The sequence below is a fragment of the Podarcis filfolensis genome, assembly GCF_964270895.1.
Source record: "Podarcis filfolensis genome assembly, chromosome: W".
Classification (NCBI taxonomy): Eukaryota; Metazoa; Chordata; class Lepidosauria; order Squamata; family Lacertidae; genus Podarcis; species Podarcis filfolensis.
In genome coordinates this window covers 1,105,956-1,126,606 of record NC_139619.1, presented here as the reverse complement: position 1 = coordinate 1,126,606, position 20,651 = coordinate 1,105,956, and the positions used below count along the sequence as shown (strand labels likewise).

The 20,651-nt window shown below is 43.2% G+C and overlaps 1 protein-coding gene across 1 annotated transcript in view; it reads left to right on the top strand.

The window, feature by feature from the left end:
• LOC310753783 (putative helicase senataxin) overlaps positions 1-15,829 on the top strand; it is a 215,455-nt gene extending 199,626 nt beyond the window's left edge. Inside the window, exons 23-26 of the mRNA XM_083595121.1 lie at positions 9,943-10,041; positions 11,902-11,989; positions 14,171-14,324; positions 14,472-15,829. Coding sequence (XP_083451247.1) covers positions 9,943-10,041; positions 11,902-11,989; positions 14,171-14,324; positions 14,472-14,476 — 346 coding nt within the window. The 3' untranslated portion in view covers positions 14,477-15,829. The remainder of the gene's footprint in view (positions 1-9,942; positions 10,042-11,901; positions 11,990-14,170; positions 14,325-14,471) is intronic.
• The last annotated feature ends 4,822 nt before the right edge of the window (positions 15,830-20,651 follow it).

The following is a 20,651-nucleotide window of genomic DNA, read 5'->3' as shown; positions in this document are numbered from 1 at the left end:
AAGTCACTCAGATTCGGGAAGAGGTAGACTCCACCGTGGCAGCAGGGCCGGGGCGGGAGAGTGCTAGAGTCCTGTCTAGTCAAGTTGCGTGGGATCAAGTCCAATCTGTTACCTCCGAGGATGTGGACAGGCTGCTTAGACAAGTGAAACCAACCACCTGTCTCCTTGACAGCCCATCCTGGCTCATAAAAGCAAGCCAGGAAGTGCTGGGCTGGGAGATGGGTGGTGAATGCTTTCCTCTGTGAGGGAGCCTTCCCAGACCCACTGAAAGAGGCAATTATTAAACCGCTTCTTAAAAAAGCAGCTTTGGACCCAGCCCATATGGCCAACTATTGCCCAGTCTCAAAACTTCCATTCTTGGGCAAGGTGATTGAGCGGGTGGCTGTGTTAGCATTTCACTCCACCGTCGCTGCATTTGAGATTGTTGTAAATCACGTGCCTGTCTGAGAAGACTATGGGAACGGAAGACAACCTTATCTCTCTTTCGTTGTATGTACTTTGGACTGTACTTTCACTTCTTCTGTTCTCTCGGAAGAGAACGGACACCATTATGCTGTAGTCTGTATATAGTGTGTAAATAAATAGTAGATTAGATCTCTGTTGTTTCACGCTTCTTGCTGTGTTATGCCAGAAGATTAGTGTGCATATGGCAGCTGGTATATGTCACTGAGTTCCCTGGAGATGAAGGGAGATGCCTTTTCCAGTGCTGTACACATCGGAGGATGCTCGGAGATACGGGGGCTTGCAGGCATCCCCAGGGCGTTTTCCTTTTTTTCCCCAAATTTTTTTTATTGGTTTTCACAATATTATAAACAAACAAACACAACAAACATAAATCATAGACTTATTGAAAATTACACTTATTAACTTTGTTAAGTGACTTCCTCGCTTCCCCTTGGTTGAATTTCATTGCATGTCCTTTTAACGGTTTTCCAAATCCCAATTCTTATGAAATTTAACTTCAACATTAACATCCTTAAATCCTCACCTTATGGAATTAAACATATTAATTCATCACTTAACATAAATAAAATCCTAAGCCAATCAAGTATCTGCAAGCTGTTTTCAGTTAATTTAACTTAACAAATTTAACTAGATAATCATTAAATTTAATCCACTCTTCCTGATACTCCTCCTCCTTCTGGTCGCAGACTCTTCCGGTTAGGTTGGCTAGCTCCGAAAAATCCATCATCTTCATCTGCCATTCTTCTATCATTGGTAATTCTTGGGTTTTCCACTTTTTAGCTAACAAAATACGAGCAGCAGTTGTGGCATACAAAAATAATTTAACATCTTTCTTGGGCAATTCCAAACCTGTTATTCCAAGAAGAAAGGCCTCTGGTTTCTTTATAAATGTATATTTCAACATTTTTTTCAATTCATTATAAATCTTTTCCCAGAAGTCTTTCACCTTGGGACAGGTCCACCACATATGATTAAAGGTTCCTTTCTTTTCTTTACATTTCCAACATATATTGTCACAATTATGATATATCTTTGCTAATTTTACAGGAGTCAAATACCATCTATACATCATTTTCATTATATTTTCCTTTAACAGAGTACATGCGGTGAACTTGACCCCTTTCTTCCACAATCTTTCCCAGTCCTCAAACATTACATTATTTTCTTCATCTCTTGCCCAATCTATCACCACAGATTTAACTTGTTCATCTTTTGTGTGCCACTCCAACAATAGCTTGTACATTTTAGATAAATTTTTATCTTTAGTATCCAACAACTCGGTCTCCGACTTAGATTTTTCATAAGCAAAACCATTTTTCTTATCCAATTTATACAATTCATTGATCTGGTGGTAATGTAACCAGTTTAGCTTATCTTTAACTTGATCAAATGGTTTTAATTTGTAACCTCCTTCTTCTTCTGTTAATAAATCATAATATCTCAACCATTTGGTGTCCATATTTAGTTTTTTCTGGGCCTTTGCCTTCATTGGTGAAAGCCATCTGGGCGTCTTTTTTTCTAAGAGTTCTTTATATTTTATACAAACATTATACAACGATTTCCTAATTGCATGGTTTTTAAATGCATTATGGGCCTTTAACTTGTCATACCATAAATATGCATGCCAACCGAACACATTGTTGAATCCCTCCAAATCTAATAGATCTGTGTCTTCTAGTTGCATCCATTCTTTAATCCAGCAAAGTGCAGCAGCTTCAAAATAGATTTTTAAATCTGGCGGGGAAAATCCCCCTCTTTCTTTAGAATCCGTAACTAATTTATATTTAATTCTGGGTTTCCTCCCCTGCCAGATAAATCTAGAGAGTGCTTTCTGCCATTCTTTAAAGCATTTCGCATTATCTATAATTGGGAGGGCTTGAAACAAAAAAAGCATCTTTGGCAGCACATTCATCTTAATCACAGAAATCCGGCCCATTAATGACAATTTTAAATTTGACCATATCTCCAAATCTCTCTTAATTTCATTCCATAATTTCTCATAATTATCTTTGTACAAGTTCAGATTTTCCCCAGACAACTTCACGCCCAAATATTTAACTTTTTTCACAAAATCTAGGTCCGTTTTTTCTTGTAATAGTTTTCTTTCTTCATTATCCAGATTTTTTTCAATTACTTTGGTCTTGCTCTTGTTTAATTTAAATCCTGCTACCTGACCAAACTCTTGTATCAGCTCCAGTGCTTTGACTGCACTGGAATCTGGATCTTGTAATGTCAGAACTAGATCATCAGCAAAGGCTTTTAATTTATATTGTTTCGAACCTACTGTAATACCTTTGACTTGTTCATCTTTTCTAATCGTAGACCTCCAGGACTGAAATAAACAGCAGAGGGGAAAGTGGGCACCCTTGCCTGGTTCCTTTCTCAATTCTAATTTCCTCTGAAACCACATTATTTACAATAATTTTGGCTTTTTGTTCTAGATAGATCGCTTTAATACCATTTAAAAAATCATGACCTATCCCCATACTCTCTAAATTATGTAACATAAAACTCCAAGAAACATTGTCAAAGGCTTTCTCTGCATCAATAAACATTAACATTGCTTTACAACTCTTTCTTGCTTCTAACTTTTCCAAAATATCTACAACATTTGTAATGTTGTCTTTCATATGTCTTCCAGGCAGAAATCCTGCCTGATCTTTATGAATATACTCAGATAAAACCTTCTTTAGCCTGTTGGCCAGTATGTTTGCAAAAATTTTATAATCCACATTGAGTAGGGAGATTGGTCTGTAGTTTTTAACATTGGATCTATCTTGACCCTGTTTAGGAATCAGAGTAATATAAGCTTGCTTCCAGGTTTCAGGTGCTTTACCCCCTCCCAAAATCGAATTAGATACTTCTACCAGAGGTTGAATGAGCCAGTCTTTCAATGTCTTATAATATTTCGCTGATAGACCATCAGGTCCTGGTGTCTTGCCAAGTTGCATTGAATTTATTGCCTGTTCCACTTCCTGGTTTGTAATTAAACCTTTTAGTAGATTCTTTTTATCCTCCGGAATCTGTTGCAACCCATTAGTCTTTATAAATTGCTCGATTTTCCCTATACCTTCTTTATCCTTTTTATACAGTTGTTTATAATATTTGTAAAAGCATTTTCTAAGGTCTGCAGGGTTCTCTACAGATTTTCCTTCTGCATCAATGTTTGTAATAGTACTTTGTTTTTGTCTCTTCTTTAGTTGCTAGGCTAATAATTTCCCACATTTATTTGCAGATTCAAAATTTCTTTGTCTCATCCTTCTTATCTTCCATTCAATTTCTTGATTTACTAACTGTGAATATTGAACCTGTAGGGCTTTAATTTCTTTTTGGATCTGCAAATTCTTTGGGTTTCCTCTAAGCTTCTTCTCTTTATCATTTAGTTGTTCCATAATTTTATCTTTTGTCTCATTCTGTGACTTTCTCCTAATTGTGTTTTGTTGTATCAGAAACCCTCTCATTACCGCTTTGCTGGCCTCCCAAATAATCCTTATTTCCGTTCCTTGATTCATATTAAGTTCAAAATAATCCTTTAGGGTTTTTTGGGCCTTATTAACAATTAATGAACTTCTCAACAGATCATCATTCAGTTGCCATCTGAAGGAGCCTCCCCAGGGCATTTTCCAACAGGTTGCGGAACAACTCCAGGCACGCCTGGAGGATGCGGACCATTTGGATCCCTTCCATTTGCGATTCAGGCTTCATCATGGGACTGAAACTGCCTTGGTCGTGCTGGTTGATGATCTCCGGCGGGCTAGGGACAGAGGTGAAAGCTGTTTCCTAGTTCTGCTGGATCTCTCAGCGGCCTTTGACACCATTGAACACGACATCCTTCTGGACCGTCTAGAGGGGGTGGGAGCTGGGGGCACTGTTAGACAGTGATTCCTCTCCTTCCTCCTGGGCCGTGTTCAGAAAGTGGAGTTAGGGGATGGATGTTCGGGCCCCTGGGCTCTCACTTGTGGGGTGCCTCAGCGTTCCGTCCTCTCCCCCATGTTTTCTAACATCTATCTGAAGCCTCTGGGAGAGATCATCAGGGGGTTTGGGCTATGTGTTCATCAGTATGCGAATGTTACCCAGCTCTACCTCTCTTCCAAATCAGAACCAGTGAAGGTCTTGTGTGAGTGTCTGGAGGTGGTTGCAGGATGGGTGGCGGCTAACAGATTGAGGCTGAATCCTAACAAGACAGAAGTACTGTTTTGGGGGGACAGGGGGCAGGTGGGTGTGGAGGACTCCCTGGTTCTGAATGGGGCAACTGTGCCCCTGAAGGACCAGATGCGCAGCCTGGGAGTCATTTTGAACTCACAGCTGTCCATGGAGGCACAGGTCAATTCTGTATCTACCAACTCCACCTGGTACGCAGGCTGAGACCCTACCTGTCTCACCAGAGTGGTGCATGCTCTAGTTATCTCCCGCTTGAACCATTGCAATGCGCTCTACATGGGGCTACCTTTGAAGGTGACCCGGAAACTGCAATTAATCCAGAATGCGGCAGCTAGACTGGTGACTGGGAGTGGCCGCCAGGAGCATATAACACCAGTCTTTTCTTCTTTCTTTTTTTTTGAATTTTTTTATTAACAATTTCAACATAGCAAATTATCAAAACAAATCATCTTCCTTATTCCCCCCCATTTTTTCCCTCCCACCTCCCCAACAAACCCTCCCTCCCTCCCTCCCCCCTACGACTTCCCTCAGCTCCTCTCTGATTTCTCATCCAGTGTTAACTTTTGCATATTATAAAACTGTATACATCCTTATATTATCTATCTTCTATGTTATCCCTCAATAAATTTGTGTATGTTTATTCAAAACCTGCCAGGGAGTCCAATTCATTTTGTTGTTTTTTTAGGTAATTTGTAAAAGGTTCCCATTCTTCTTTGAAGTCACAGTTGTCCTTGTCTCGTAGTTTGCATGTCAATTTCGCCAGTTCTGCATAGTTCATCAGTTTCTCTTGCCACTGTTCTTTTGTCAGGATTTCCTCATTCTTCCATCCTTGTGCAATCAAGACTCTTGCCGCTGTTGTCACATACACAAATAAGTTATTTCTTTTCCTTGGCAGGTCTTTCCCTACAATCCTTAACAAAAGTGCTTCTGGTTTTTTTTACAAATGTTAATTTAAACATTTTCTTCAACTCATTATATATCATTTCCCCAAAAATTTTAATTTCTCTACATTCCCACCGCATTTGGTAAAAAGTCCCTTCTATTTCTTTACACTTCCAGCATACATTTGACCCGGTTTTATACATTCCTGCAATCTGTACTGGTGTTATATACCATCTATACATCACTTTCATATAATTTTCTTTCAAAAGAGAACAGTCTGTAAATTTTAAATCTATTCTCCACAATTTAACCCAATCTTCAAATTGTATATTATGTCCTATATCTTGTGCCCATTTGATCATGACCGATTTCACCTCATCTTTTGTTTCCCATTCTAGCAGAATAATATATGCACCGTTCAGCAACTTCACTTTTCCTTCTATCAGTTCCTTTTGAAATCTAGAAGTAGTATAACTAAATCCTTTCTTGTTGTCTTCTTTGTATATCTTGTGTAATTGCCTGTAAGGTAACCAACTCTGAAAATGATCTTTTATTTCCTCATACTCTTTTAGCTTCCATTTTCCTTCTCGGTCCTTTAGTAAATCACTGTATGTAAGCCATTTTCCTTTTTTACCAAGTGGCTTGAGCAGCAAAGCTTCAAGTGGTGAGAGCCACCAAGGTGTCTTCTGTTCTATTAAATCTTTATATCTCTCCCAAACCCTCATTAATGATTTCCTAATTATATGATTATAAAATCCTTTATGTACTTTTCCTTTCCCATACCATAGATATGCATGCCATCCGAATCTATTATCATGACCTTCCAAATCCAATGCTTCTTGCTTTTCCAGCTTTATCCAGTCCCTAATCCATATCAAACATGCAGCCTCATAATACAATTTAAGGTATGGGAGGGCAGGCCAAACCGCCTCTTTCTTTTGTATCTGTAAGTAACTTATACTTTATCCTTGGCCTTTTGCCCCCCCCCCCCCGATAAACTTTGAAATTTCCTTCTGCCATTTTTTAAGGCAATCATCTTTTACCATTACTGGGACTGACTGGAACAGAAATAGCATTTTTGGCAAAACATTCATTTTTACCACTACTATTTTTCCTAGCAGGGAGAGGTTCATTCTGCTCCATAATTCTCAATTTCTTTTTATCTCGAGCCACACTTTTTCATAATTATCTTTGTAAATATTTATGTTTCTTGATGTTAACCATATCCCTAAATATTTGACCTTTTTATGGACTTCTATCTCGATATTTTGCTCCAACTCTTTTTTCTCTTCTTCCTTCAAACTTTTGACTAATAATTTTGTTTTATTCCTATTTACTTTAAATCCTGCCACTTCCCCAAATTTTGAATCTTTTCTATAACTCCAGGGAGATAATTTTTTGGACATATAACATCAGTCTTGAAAGACCTACATTGGCTCCCAGTATGTTTCCAATCACAATTCAAAGTGTTGGTGCTGACCTTTAAAGCCCTAAACAGCCTCGGCCCAGTATACCTGAAGGAGCATCTCCACCCCCATCGTTCAGCCCAGACACTGAGGTCCAGCTGCGAGGGCCTTCTGCCGGTTCCCTCACTGCAAGATGTGAGGTTACAGGGAACCAGGCAGAGGGCCTTCTCAGTGGTGGCACCTGCCCTGTGGAATGCCCTCCCATCAGATGTCAAGGAAATAAACAACTATCTGACTTTTAGAAGACATTTGAAGGCAGCCCTGTTTAGGGAAGTTTTTAATGTTTGATGTTTTATTCTGTTTTTAATCTGTTGGGAGCTGCCCAGAGTGGTGCCCATAATAATCTAATGCGACCCCGCAGAAACCAGGCTCCCTGGTTTACTGAGGAGCTCCGGAAAATGAAGCGGGACCTCAGACGGCTAGAGCGAGTATGGCAGGGTGCCCGCGATGGAGCCTCAAGAACATCTTATAGGGTTTTTATGAAAACCTACGAGATGGCAGTGAAGGCCGCTAAGAAGTCTTACTTCTCGGCCTCCGTTGCATCCGCTAGCTCTTGCCCGGCACAATTATTTAGTATAATTAGGTCTTTAACGTCCCTTGAGGGACAGCCAAATTTAAATAACAATTTGACACACAGCTGTGAGGCATTTGCGAGCTTTTTTGCGGAGAAGGTCCTGTTGCTCCACTGTGACCTCCCTGCCAATTTGGATATAATAACGGAACTGGAGGCCCCTCGACTGTCCTCGGGTCCAGTATTGGACCACTTTGACCGGATATCCCCAGCCAATGTGGACAGACTCCTCCGAGCTGGAAAGCCCACCACCTGTCCTCTTGACCCGTGCCCGTCTTGGCTGATTAGAGCGTGTCCAGACGAGGTGCGGGCCCCCCTGGGGGGTATCATCAATTTGTCCCTTGGCACCAGGACATTCCCAGGGGAACTGAAGGAGGCAGTGGTGCGTCCGCTCTTAAAGAAAACATCATTAGATCCCTTACATCTATTCAATCACCGCCCGGTTTCGAATCTTCCATTCCTGGGTAAGGTGATTGAGAGAGCAGTTGCTGAACAGCTTGGTGGGTTTCTGGATGAAACATCGGCTTTGGATCCATTCCAGTCCGGCTTCCGCGCTGGTCATGGGACCGAGACGGCTCTGGTCGCCCTAACAGATGATCTCCGCAGGCAGCTGGATCGAGGCGGGTCGGGGCTGCTGATTCTTCTAGACCTGTCAGCAGCCTTCAACATGGTCGATCACGAACTCCTGGACCACCGCCTCGCCGACGTGGGGATCCAGGGCACAGTCCTTCAGTGGCTGTGCTCGTTTCTCTCTGGTCGGGGACAGAAGGTGGCGCTTGGGGGGGAATTGTCATCGCACCACTCCTTGCTGTGGAGTGCCTCAGGGTGCGATACTCTCCCCGATACTTTTCAACATCTTTATGCGCCCCCTCGCCCAGCTTGTCCGGAGTTTTGGGCTGGGCTGCCATCAGTATGCTGATGACACCCAACTCTATCTGTTGATGGATGGCCATCCTGACTCGGCCCCAGACACACTGATCAGATGTTTGGAAGCTGTGGCTGGATGGTTATGTGGGAGTCGGTTGAAGTTAAATCTTTCGAAGACAGAGGTCCTTTGGCTGGGTCGGGACGATATGGGATTGGGGGGGCAACTCCCATCTCTTACGGGGGCGCAATTAGTGCCAGCACCGTCCTTTAAGAGTTTGGGTGTAATCTTTGACACCTCCCTTTCCATGGAGGCGCAGATTGCAGCTATAACAAAGGCGGCATTTTTTCATCTCCGCCAAGCTAAGCAGTTGGCTCCTTACCTCTCTCACCCTGACCTAGCCACTGTGATCCACGCGACGGTCACCTCCAGACTGGATTATTGTAACTCACTCTACATGGGGCTGCCCTTGAGACTGACCCAGAAACTCCAGTGGGTGCAGAATGCCACGGTGAGACTCCTTACGGGGTCCTCGCTGCAAGATCACATTCACCCGGTGCTATACCAGCTGCACTGGCTCCTGGTGGAGTACAGGATCAGGTTTAAAGTGCTGGCTTTAACCTTTAAAGCCCTATACGGCCCAGGACCCTCATACCTACGGGACCGCCTCTCCTGGTATGTCCCACAGAGGAACTTACGGTCTTCAAACAAAAACATCTTGGAGGTCCCGGGCCACAGAGAGTTTAGCCTGGCCTCAACTAGAGCCAGGACTTTTTCAGCTGTGGCTCCGATCTGGTGGAACGCTCTGTCACAAGAGACTAGGGCCCTGAGGGACTTGACATCTTTCCGCAGGGCCTGCAAGACAGAGCTCTTCCACCAGGCCTTTGGCCAGGGCACAGCCTGACTCCCTCCTTTGGCAATCTTCACAGAACTCTAGCCCAATGGTTGCCATCAATTTGATTTGAATTAATTTTAGAATGAAATGGTTTCTAATTTTGCATTATTTTATTGTTGTTAGCCGCCCTGAGCCTGGCTTCGACTGGGGAGGGCGGGATATAAATAAAATTTATATTTCAAACGAATCCGCAAGCTAGCTTCCAGGTATATTGAGGGGAATCTGCTCTGCTACACCACTTACTAGCATGAATGAAGGAAGGATAATACTTATTCAATATATCCTTTCCTACTATACTTAACATTCCCACACACCCCCCCAATCTCATTTGTTCTTGCAACAGCAGTGTGTAAAATACAGGTTATATTCCCATTTTACATATGAGAAAAGTGAGGCGCAACAGCCCACCTACTGACTCAAGTAATCTCTCCAATCTACCATGTGCTCCCTCGCTTGCTCTCTCACTGTTTACATAGTTTTCTATTTCAGACAAGAAGTATGGAGTTTTCTTTAACTTCATAAAAGTGTGGTTTGTTTCCTTCTCAATCAGTTTCACCTCTCTTTTGGGGATGAGTGGTGGTGGTAAAGAGAGAAGTGTATTTAGGATGGCACCATACGACATTCCTTTTCTCTACAGAGTCGGGGAAGTTGACCTCGTGGATGGGTTCCAGGGCCGTGAGAAGGACTGTATCATTGTGTCCTGTGTTCGAGTGAACAGCATGCAAGGATCAGTTGGGTAAGACTTTGCTGTCATAGTGTGAGGTGACAACTGAGGTGCCTCAACTTGGCAATTCTGACACTTAAGATGTGATCCTTGGGGTGGTCAAGTAGAGGCTTGACAACCATATGTCAGGAGTACTCTGATGGTGTTTCCTGCTTGGCAGGGGGTTGGACTCGATGGCCCTTGTGGTCTCTTCCAACTCTATGATTCTATGATTCTATGATTCTAAGTATGTGGACCACTGTCCACAATTCAAGGTTGGAACAAGGGGTGTTGGAGCCCCTATGGTGGTCTTGTACTCCACTCTTGACCACCTGTGATGCCCATAAGGGATCTTATGAGAGGAGTTCCCAAAGTGTGGCACTCTGGCAGGGCCAAGGCTGTGTTAGCTTCCTCATTTCACCTCCCTTATCCCAATGAATTTACAATTCCTTATGTTGGCGAATCTGGGAGGGGGCTTCCACTGTGTCTAGCTGGGGGGGGGAGAGAAGAGGGGGCCTCTAACCAGTGGTAGCAACTCTTCTGGCTCTTCCAGAAAAAAATAGCAGGATGTGAAAGTGCCTGCCTGTCCCACAACCCAAAAACTGTGTGTATGTGCCCTTCTGTCAAACTGCCTGGAAGGAACCTAATGGCAGTCTAGGGTAGCACACAATAAAAGCCAGATCTTGAAGCCAGAAGTTCATATTGTAAGTGGAGGTGCAGTGTGTGTTGAAGGTGAGGGGCACTTTGTTAGCTTACAACTGAACTATATATCTGGGAAGTGGGCGAACAGGGAAGTTGAGGGGTTGGCAAGGCCAGAAGGAAGCATTGGGCTTTGGGGCAGAATGGAGGGCAGAGTGCAGACACCCTCTTGCCTCTCCTCTTCTGTAGCTTCAGATGGGTCACAAAATGGGGAGCCCCTATCAGAGGGCTCCTGGCTTCGATGGGTCCAGTGCTTTTAGATGCGCCCCAGAAGAACTGCTGTTCAAGTGTCAAGGTGGGAGTCGAGAGCAGGTCAGGAATAACTCACAAGGGGCTGAAATCAGGCAAGCAGGGTTGGACTTCTTTTTATTATTTTATTTAAAAGTGGGGGGGGGTTAGAAGGAGAAAAAATTTCACTGTTGTGCTAATGATGCATTTCTGTTTTTCAAGTCACCTGAATCACAACAAATAGTATTACTCCACCAACAGGTTGTGCTGGATAGGCAGCTGAAGGTCCTGACATGGAATGAAGCTGGTTTCCACCACCAGCCCACTTCCTTTCCACATGTGGTTTTTTTTTATGGTGGTGGGGGTGTCTGCGCTTGGAAGCCACATGGTGGCGGGTAGGGAGCAGCTGAAATTGCAAAAGCAGAGCATGGACTGATTTTAAGATTTATTCCTCCTTGGTGGGAATGCCTGAAACTTTTTTAATGCCTTTGAAATTTAAACAGGGATTTAGTTGAACCCCACAGTGGTAGCTAGTAGGGCACTGTGGACATAGCTGCCCATCCTGAGCCAGCCTTACATACAGGGTTTTTTCCCATCCCTAGGTGTCAGAGGCTTTATGCTGTCAAGCCGGCATAGATAAAACTCCGGGCTCACGGCCAGTTCCAATCTGTTTGATTTATTGACAAAGTTCAAAAGTACATCTCCAGTGTTTCAATTAACGTCCGACCCCTTTGGCACAGTTGCAGCGTCTGCTCCCCCCCCCCTTTTTTATCCAGCATGCAAGTCTGCGGAAACCCCGCCCCTGACTTCCTCTGTGTACAGAATGACTTGTTCCAGGCTCATCCTCCTCCCCCCCTGCCTCTGACTCGCTGTCAGACGACAGGCTGCTAATGATCTCTTTAGGCTCTCTATAAGTGCTGGTTTCTGTTCTTAAATCTTCTCCCGTCTTCCTCTGCCTGACACTAGGTTTCTGAAGAGTCTGCAGCAATTGAGTATCACCATCACCCGAGCCAAGTACAGTCTCTTCATCCTTGGACACCTGCAAACGCTCATGGTACGTGGAAGAAGAAATAAACACCTTTGTGGAGGGTTAATGGTGGTGTCCTGGGCTTGGCCCAAAGACACCTGGATTTATACACACACACAAACTCCCCATATCACCTCCAAAAGCTATAAATCAAGCCTACTTCATAGGGTTGTTTGGAAGGAGAGCATAACAGGATTCAGGGGTGCCCACAGGATTTTCTGAGCACAGTACCCTGTATAGATTGGGCCCTCTGCCCACACTTGCAAAAGAGGGCACACGTTGGCTCTGCTGGCTGTGGCAAGTGGGAGTTGTAGTTCAAAACATCTGGAAAGCATCAGGCTGGCCAAAAGGTGTCGTAAGTAATTATGTATTTTGAATCAGCAGTGTTAGGGAAAATATTGGGCAGCGTTTGCTTATTTATTGAATTTATGTTCTGCCCAAATGAGCCCAGTGTGGTAAACATGCCACACACAGAATAAATGTCAAAGCATTCTAAAAACAGCTACGATTAAAAATCGGGGGGGGGGGGACCTTTCTCTCATCCAGTGATTTCAGCATTGCTAGGAACAGTGTTCTTCAACCACCAAAAGTGCCTGGCTAAACAAACATGTTTTCAAATGCCTCCTGAAAGGCAACGATGAGGGAGAAAGGCATAGCTCCCCAGGGAGGGCATTCCACAAAGAGGGAGCCACCACTGAGAAGGCCCTGTCGCTTGTGGGTGCCCAGAGGAACCTGAAACTCAGGTTTCATAAATTATAAAACAATTAGGTTACTTTAGGTCTTTCCACAATTGAGCTTAAACTGGCAATACTATATTCCAGAGCTAAGGAAGCTCTGCTGCCTCCCAGTGTTGCTGGACTACAACTCCCGTCTTCTGACCTTTAGCTATGCTGGCTGGGGCTGGTGGGAATTGGAACCCAACAACACAGCTTCCCCACCACTGCTATTTTTCATGCAAGACCAAGCATGGCACTTCAGGGGGTGGACCATTTGATCTGATCCACCAAGGTTGTTCGTGAGAGGCTGTAAGGGCAGGGACTGGGAATCCTACAGCCCTACAGATGTTGTACAACTCCCATCAGCCACAGCCAGCATAGCCAATGGTCAAGGGATGGTGGGAGATGTAGTTAAGCAGCATATAGAGGGCCACAGAAGTTCTCCACTCGTCTCAGTGTTTTAAAATGCCAAACTGTGTGGTGGGGAGGGTTTATTTCAAGCAGAGAAAGGGATCGGGTTCTCTACCATGCCAGTTGCTTCTGCGCCATCAGACTCTTCTCTATCCTGACACTTTTCTCCCAGTCAGGCTCTTGGACTGGGAGTGAGTCCTGTCGGGAGAAAAGTAGGTGGAGTGGGGGAGACTTCAGCACCCTCTTTCCCATCCTGCCACTTTTCTGTGTGAAATCGCAATCACTCACTCTTATTATGGTCACTTTTGTCAGTCTTGTACTGCAATGACTTTGCCACTAGAGGGCCTCCAATCCAGATTTCTCCATTTGGAAGTCCTGGTGATGATGGTTTGCTGTTGCTCCTGTAAAGTGGCAGAGTTGTTAGTGGACTTGCATTAAACAATACTTGTTTCTCTGTCACTGGTGGTTCTATAGCTGCAGTGAGGAGGGAAGGATAATTGTAGCCTATGTAGCCTATAATTGTAGCCTATGTACAAATGTATTGGAGGGATTCTCTGTTGTGTGTTCAGAAGCCACTGTTTACCAGTGAGTGCAATCCAAAGGAAGTTCTGTGTCCTAATTTCTACTGACACCCATTATTAGTGGTCTTTAGTATTTCAGATTAATTTAGCCAGTCTTTTTCAAGCTAAGGTCTCCTCCATTTTTCCTTGTGGAATGCTGTTGAGAGGCATACTCCAAAAGCAGATGGAGCCAGAGACCCACACAATCACACTCGCCCTCTCCTGCAGTGCAACAGAAGTTAGAAGAATCTCCTTAGAGGGAGCAGGTGGGATTGACAAGTCAGTTGAAGGCTGACTGGGAATGCTGGGGGGGACTGATTTGGTCACCAGGTTCCTGTCCCTGCCTTCGAAGAAAAGAGAACTGGGAGCAAGCTACAACAGCCTCTACTTTGAGGCAGCAGGATTAACTTCGAATCCATGAATTTTCCCAACTCTTGTTTATAAACCGTCACTACCGCACCTGCCCAGTCTCCTGTCCTAATAATTTATTGTTTCTTAAAATAAAATAAAAACCATTGTAGGAAAATGAAGATTGGAATGCTTTGATTCAAGATGCTCAGAAAAGAGGTGCCATCATCAAGACCTCCAGTGCCAAATACAATGTTCCTTGCTATGCAAGTGATGCTAAGAAGATCTTGAAGCCCACGGCAGTCCAGCAGAGCCAAACAAGGACAGGTGAGTGCAGCATCTGAGTTGCATGGAGCTCCTGGACGACATACCTGGCAATACTCAGCTGGTGCTCCTGCTCCAGGAAACAGTGAGGCATGGCCCTTGCCAGTATCTCAGGATTCCTCTTCCCTAAAGCCATTCTTTCCTACACAGGCTAAACCTGTCCAAGAGCTGGCCAAAAGATCCAGCAATGAAAGTGAAGGCCTCAGATGAATTGCTGGAAATCTAGGCCCCCCTTGATGCCAAGCGACAGAGGACAATGCAGTAGCCCCACAGTCCCTCCCGTATACTCAGAACCTTTTATTGTGGCTGCTGGTGTACTTTGCTCCACAGCCTTTTCCTGGATTGCAAGGTCATCTGCCTGAAAGATAATGCATTTTGAGTGATTGTTTTCTATATCATGGAGAGTTAGGCAGCCTGCTTCCTGTGCTGTAAACTTCAAGAACTCACACACTGTAAATGTTGGGTGTAGTGTATATTTGTACGGCATGTAGAGAAACTTATCTTTTAGAGGTGAAACAGGCCTGGCTGTGGCCACAGTTAAATCACATGCCCCTGGGGTGAGTGTCCTGACATGTGCATTGTCACATGCAAACAGCTCACCATGAGAGTTTGGCTTGCTGGTGTCTCAGATTAGCATGTCCAGCCCTCATTGGGCCAGCACGCCTGGGTGAGTGCTGAAGTTGTTCCTGCTGCCATATTTCTTTCTGGCCCTAAAATTTAATTTGGCGAGAGCGACACCACTTATTTCTTAGTTCACATTTTTATTCTTTTGTATACATGATAAAAATATTTATAGATAATAATTTAAAAAGAAGGCACTGTGTACATAATGTTGCAACAGGGAACATAGCAGGCATTTCATAGAAGTGATTTGTGCAGATTTCTGCAAGTGTAAAAGATGAAGATTTACTTTTGCATTGGATCTGCTGCCACTTATGAGCCAAGGAGCCATGGGCCAAGTGCATCCTCACATTGCAGCCTCCCCGACAAATTGACATCCAGCAGTCTGGCAAGATGAGCTTTGGCAGGAGAGACTGTAATCTAACCTGGTGCCTTCCAGATGTTTTGGACTAGAATTCCCATCAGCCCTGGCCAGCTGTATGACGCTGAAACTGATGTGAGAGCGCAAAACCTTCACTGACTGGGGCTGATGGGAGTTGTAGTCCAAAACATCTGGACAGCATCTGGTTGGAGAAGTTTGCAGGCTGGAGAGGACTGTTGTTATGATTATCACTGATGTTTTGGAATGTGTTTCTAATGTACATCGCCCTGAGATCTTTTGATAATGATTTGATCTATATACTGCCCTTTATTATTACTACTACTCTGACAGTTAATTCTTGGTTTCCTTCACATAGAACAGGAGATCAAAAAATGCTATTCAGCAAAGTGTTTGAGCAGCATTAACATTTTGGTACATCTGTCTGCTTCTTCAGTGTAATAGCTGAAATGTAAATTTAAAAGTACATTTACATTTTTTGAGAAAAATAAAACCGAAAGTAATGAAATACAAATTGTTTTCACAATATGTTCTGCTTTTTCTGAATTGTACGTGTGTTGGCCTCAGAGATGATTTTTAATAGAGAGGAGTTCCCTTCAGCTATTTCCCTCATGCTCTCTCTTGTGTCCAACTTGTGAAGTAACCTCAGTGGCCTTACAGCTGTTTAGTGTGCTGTATCCAAGGCGGTAAGGTCAAAGGAAAGGAGCTAGACAAAGAATGATCCAATAAGTCCTCAACGGCAGAACAGGCGGATGATAATGGTATGCTACAATGGCTGTGAGGGCGGATGAAGGCTGCAGCAGATAAGAATCTACTGGTTGTCGTGATTACTCAGGCCATCAGAATAGAGGCTTACTGCGAAGACTGCACGTTGGTCAGCGTGCACTGATCTACACACACAAAACAAATTCACAAACAGGCATCTTCCAAAAGCCAGTCCCAAACCTGTTATGACCAATTAGGTCCTTTTAATCTGTTTACATGTTTAGCATAGATGAGACCCAGTACACTCTAGGAAGGCACAAGTAAACCCCAGACAACCAATACTGGATTTTCTCTATAACATTGCTTTATTGATCAACAAACATGACAAGACAGGGAACATGCACTCAGTCATATACGCATCCATACATCTCCCATACTCACCACTCTTCACTGAATGGGCCAGATTCAGTAAGAGTCACGGGTGACCAGACAACAGCGCTGTCAAATGTCTGGCACGCAACTGAGGCTGGAGAGCTTTGTCATTTATACACCTTGTTCATTTGATGTGTGGCATTACACAACTCCTTGCTTCTTGTTTTTAGCGTGTTTTTGGCATCTCATATCCTTGTCCTTGGCATCATCTCACAACTCTTATCTGAATGTTGCGTAAAGTTTTGCAGCCCACCTCCAAGCCTCCTTGCTGTACTGTTCCCGGCACACACTGTTTTTGCCAAAACAATGTGATGTTTTCCACATTCCATTAGCGCTTATACATTTTTGTCTACTTGAAGAAGCCATGGTCCGATCTGAAAAATACAAATATTTAGGTTACAAAACTATAAAAAATAAAGAAAAATTAAGTTTGCAAAACAATAATTACCATGTGCTTAGGGTAGATCAACGTGTCAGTGTCCACTTATCCCCAGTGTAAATATGACATATTGGCAAAAGTTGGAAATTGAAAGATAACTATAGCACGTGCACAAAAATTGATTTCAAATTTGAAATCAGCATTGAAAGAACATAAAAGAACAGTTGAAAAATCTCATGCAACAGAAAATGAAAAAAAAATTGTTCCCCAGTATACTGTGTATCCCAAGGGAATACATTTTTTTGCATACCTCCAACTGTGCATAGATATACATATTCAATGTTATATAAGTCACTTACATTTATACTCATATTGTACTACTTTGGCTATGTGTTTAATAAAATATTGAATTCTTGCATTGTGAAAAACAAAGCTTATGGTGAAAAGTGAAAAACATGAATTAAACTAGAGCTTACAGAACAAAACCAACTTCAGATATGAAAACAGCACGTCAAAATTAGGTTAGAACAACTGCAGTTGTCAATGCAAAAAAAAAAAAAATGTTTCCCAGTGTTAATACACTCCATGATGGCTATCAAGATTATACCTCAATGCAGGCTTCAAGGAAGGAAACCAAGGCGTAAAATGAACACTCAAGCCCTTCAAGATCCTATTAAGCAGGATTGCTTCCAAACAACTCTTAAGGACCATCTGTTTTCAGAATTCCCTGATAACATCAAGGAACACTGGGCCAAGCTACAAACATCCATTAGTGCAGCCTGTGAACAAATTATTGGATACCAAACCAAGAAACACCAGGACTGGTTTGATGAGAATAACAGTGAGACTGAATGCCTTATGAACAAGAAAAGGAAGGCCTTTCAGATCTGGCAAAGAGATAGAAACTATGCCACTAAGTAAAAACATGCCAACACTAAGGCCGAGGTTCAAAGAAGAACCAGAGAACTAAAGAACACCTGTTGGATAAAAAAAAGCTCAAGAAATCCAACACTTAGCTGACACTCATGATGCACAGAGTTTCTTTAAACCACAAAGACCATCTATGAACCAATAAATCATGGCATATGCCCCCTATGCTCAACAGACGGTACCACACTTCTAAAAGATAAAAGAAGCTATTGCACTGCGCTGGAAAGAACATTACCAACATCTCCTTAACCGCAACTCCCCCGTAGCTGCTGAGCTCCTCTCGCAAATTCCGCAAAACCAAGTTAGAGATGAGCTTGTACACACATCAACACTACCAGCTTTCTCTAACCAACCCACAACACAACACTAACATTGACCACTCTATATATACAGGTAGAATTAGGTGAAAGGTTGTAGGCCGTTGACTCATGCTGACTTAGTTCTTTTAGCATTAAAGAAACAGCGGCCAATTTTTAGCCGTGACACCCCTTCTGTTTCTTAAATGCAAAAAACCCCAACAGAAAACAAAACATACATACACTATATACATAAACCCAGTTTTGTCATCAATTCATTATGACATGTTGCTGGCAAAGGCTTGGTAAACAAATCAGCAATATTATCTTGTGATTGACAATACTCCAGTTTGATTACCCCATTCTGTACGCAATCTCTAACATTTGCATGACGGATAGCAATATGCTTTGATGCAGACTTCGTTATTTCTGAGCCCACTAATTCAATGCACAATTGACTATCTTCATACGCTTGGATAGGCAAATCTACTTTACAATCTAGCTCTTTTAGTATCTGTATAAACCACATGATTTCATTGAATGCTAGCGACAGGCTCCCATATTCTGCCTCACAGGATGAGGTTGCAACAAATCCTTGTTTCTTTGACCTCCATCCAATTATGGAATTGGCAAACATCATAACCATTCCACTTGTAGGTTTTCTGGTAGCTACACAGCTTTCCCAGTTCGCATCAACAAATACTTCTAGTTTTTCATCTTGTGTACTAGATATCTTCAAACATACATTTAATGTCCCCTTTAGGTATCTGATAAGCCTTTTCAAAGCACACCAATCGGCAGTACTGGGTTTAGATACACGTTGGCTCAGAACATTTGCAGCACACGCAATGTCTGGCCTTGACCACTGGCTCAAATATAACAGTGATCCTATTTTTGAGTGATACAACTCAGGCTGATCAAATTCATCATCACACACTGTCTTTGGGAAATCTGGTGTCATGGGAGTCTGAACTGGCTTGCAGTTTTCCATGCCAAACTGCTCTATCAAATGAAGAATTTTCTCCTTCTGGCTCAATAGGAAGCTTCCTTCGGCTTCCCACCTTACTTCTACTCCCAAGTAATTGCTTACAGGCCCTAAGGCTTTAAGCTTAAACCTCTTTTCCAGCTGACTTGTTAGCTTCTGGATCTCATCTGTGGAACTCCCTGCTACAAGCAAATAACCAACAAAGACTAAGAGCATTAGATATTTGTTGCCTGTCCCCTTGGTGTAGAGGCATGGATCAGCCACACTCCTTTTAAAACCAAGTTTTACAAGGGCTTCATTTAAACGCTGGTTCCAACACCTTCCACTTTGTTTGAGACCATAGACAGCCTTTTTCAAATGCCAAACTGCACCATTCCCCTCTTCAAACCCAGGGGGTTGTCTCATTAACACTTCATGGTCTAAATCTGCATGCAGATATGCAGCATCAACATCAAAATGGTGCACTGCTAATTGTCTTACAGCAGCAATGGAAAGCATTAAATGAAAGGTTTCACTCTTTACAGTGGGATAAAACACTTCATCATAACTCTCCCCTGAGTGAACCCTTTGGCTACTAATCTGGTTTGAAAACATAGTTCCCCAGATGCAAGGGTTTTCCTTTTATAAACCCACTTGCATGACACCACTCTGCCACCAGGTGGCGGCATTATTACCTCAAACACTTACATTTAAAAGAGTCCATTTCTTCTTTCATAGCTTGTTCCCACAAAGCACGTTCCCCAGGGGGTAAGTCTAAGACTTCATTATAACTTTGTGGTTCCACACAACTCACATTGCATACTTTCACTCCTCCTAGGGTCAAACGTTGAGGAGGTACACCCTTGTTTGAACACTGAGAGCGTCTAGCCACAACTACTTCCTGCTCCCTTATCTCTGGCTCTTCTTCCTCTACCTCTAGAGAAATATTATCTATTGCCACATCTTTTGGGAAAATCTGCCTTCTCCTGCTCCTGTGTTGCCAATGGCTGAGAAGAAACCTCTTCCCTTACTTGCAGGAGCAGTAGGTAATCTGGGTTGGCATGGATCGTAGTCCATCTGTCCTGCTCAGCAAAGTCTGCACTTCGTGACAAAACCAAGCATCCTGGGAGTAAATTGAAACACCACCCTTTGCCATAGGACTGATACCCCACAAACCGCAGTCTCTGCAATCTAGCACCCCCTTTTTGGTGCTGAGCTTTGGGGATATTTACATGTGCCCAAGAACCCCAGTTATGATCATCAACCACTCTGGTTCTTTCCCAAACAACACACGATAAGGAAAATCCTTTATAGAGCTTGACCAGGTTCTATTAATCAGAAAGTTTGCTGTGAGGAAAGCCTCACCCCACAGCCTATGGTTGTGACCTGATCCTGCATCCACTAGCAGGCAATCCTTTACTGACTTTATTACAACCCCACGTCTTTCACACAGACCATTTTCAGCAGGGCTATAAGGGTTAGTCAAATGATGAGTGATACCCTTACGTCGCAACTATGCCCCAAATTGATTGTTCAGAAATTCTCCGCCCCTATCTGTTTGCAACTGCACAACAGGGCGAGCGAAGAGCTTTTCAGCTTGGGCAACCCATTCTCTGAATGTGGG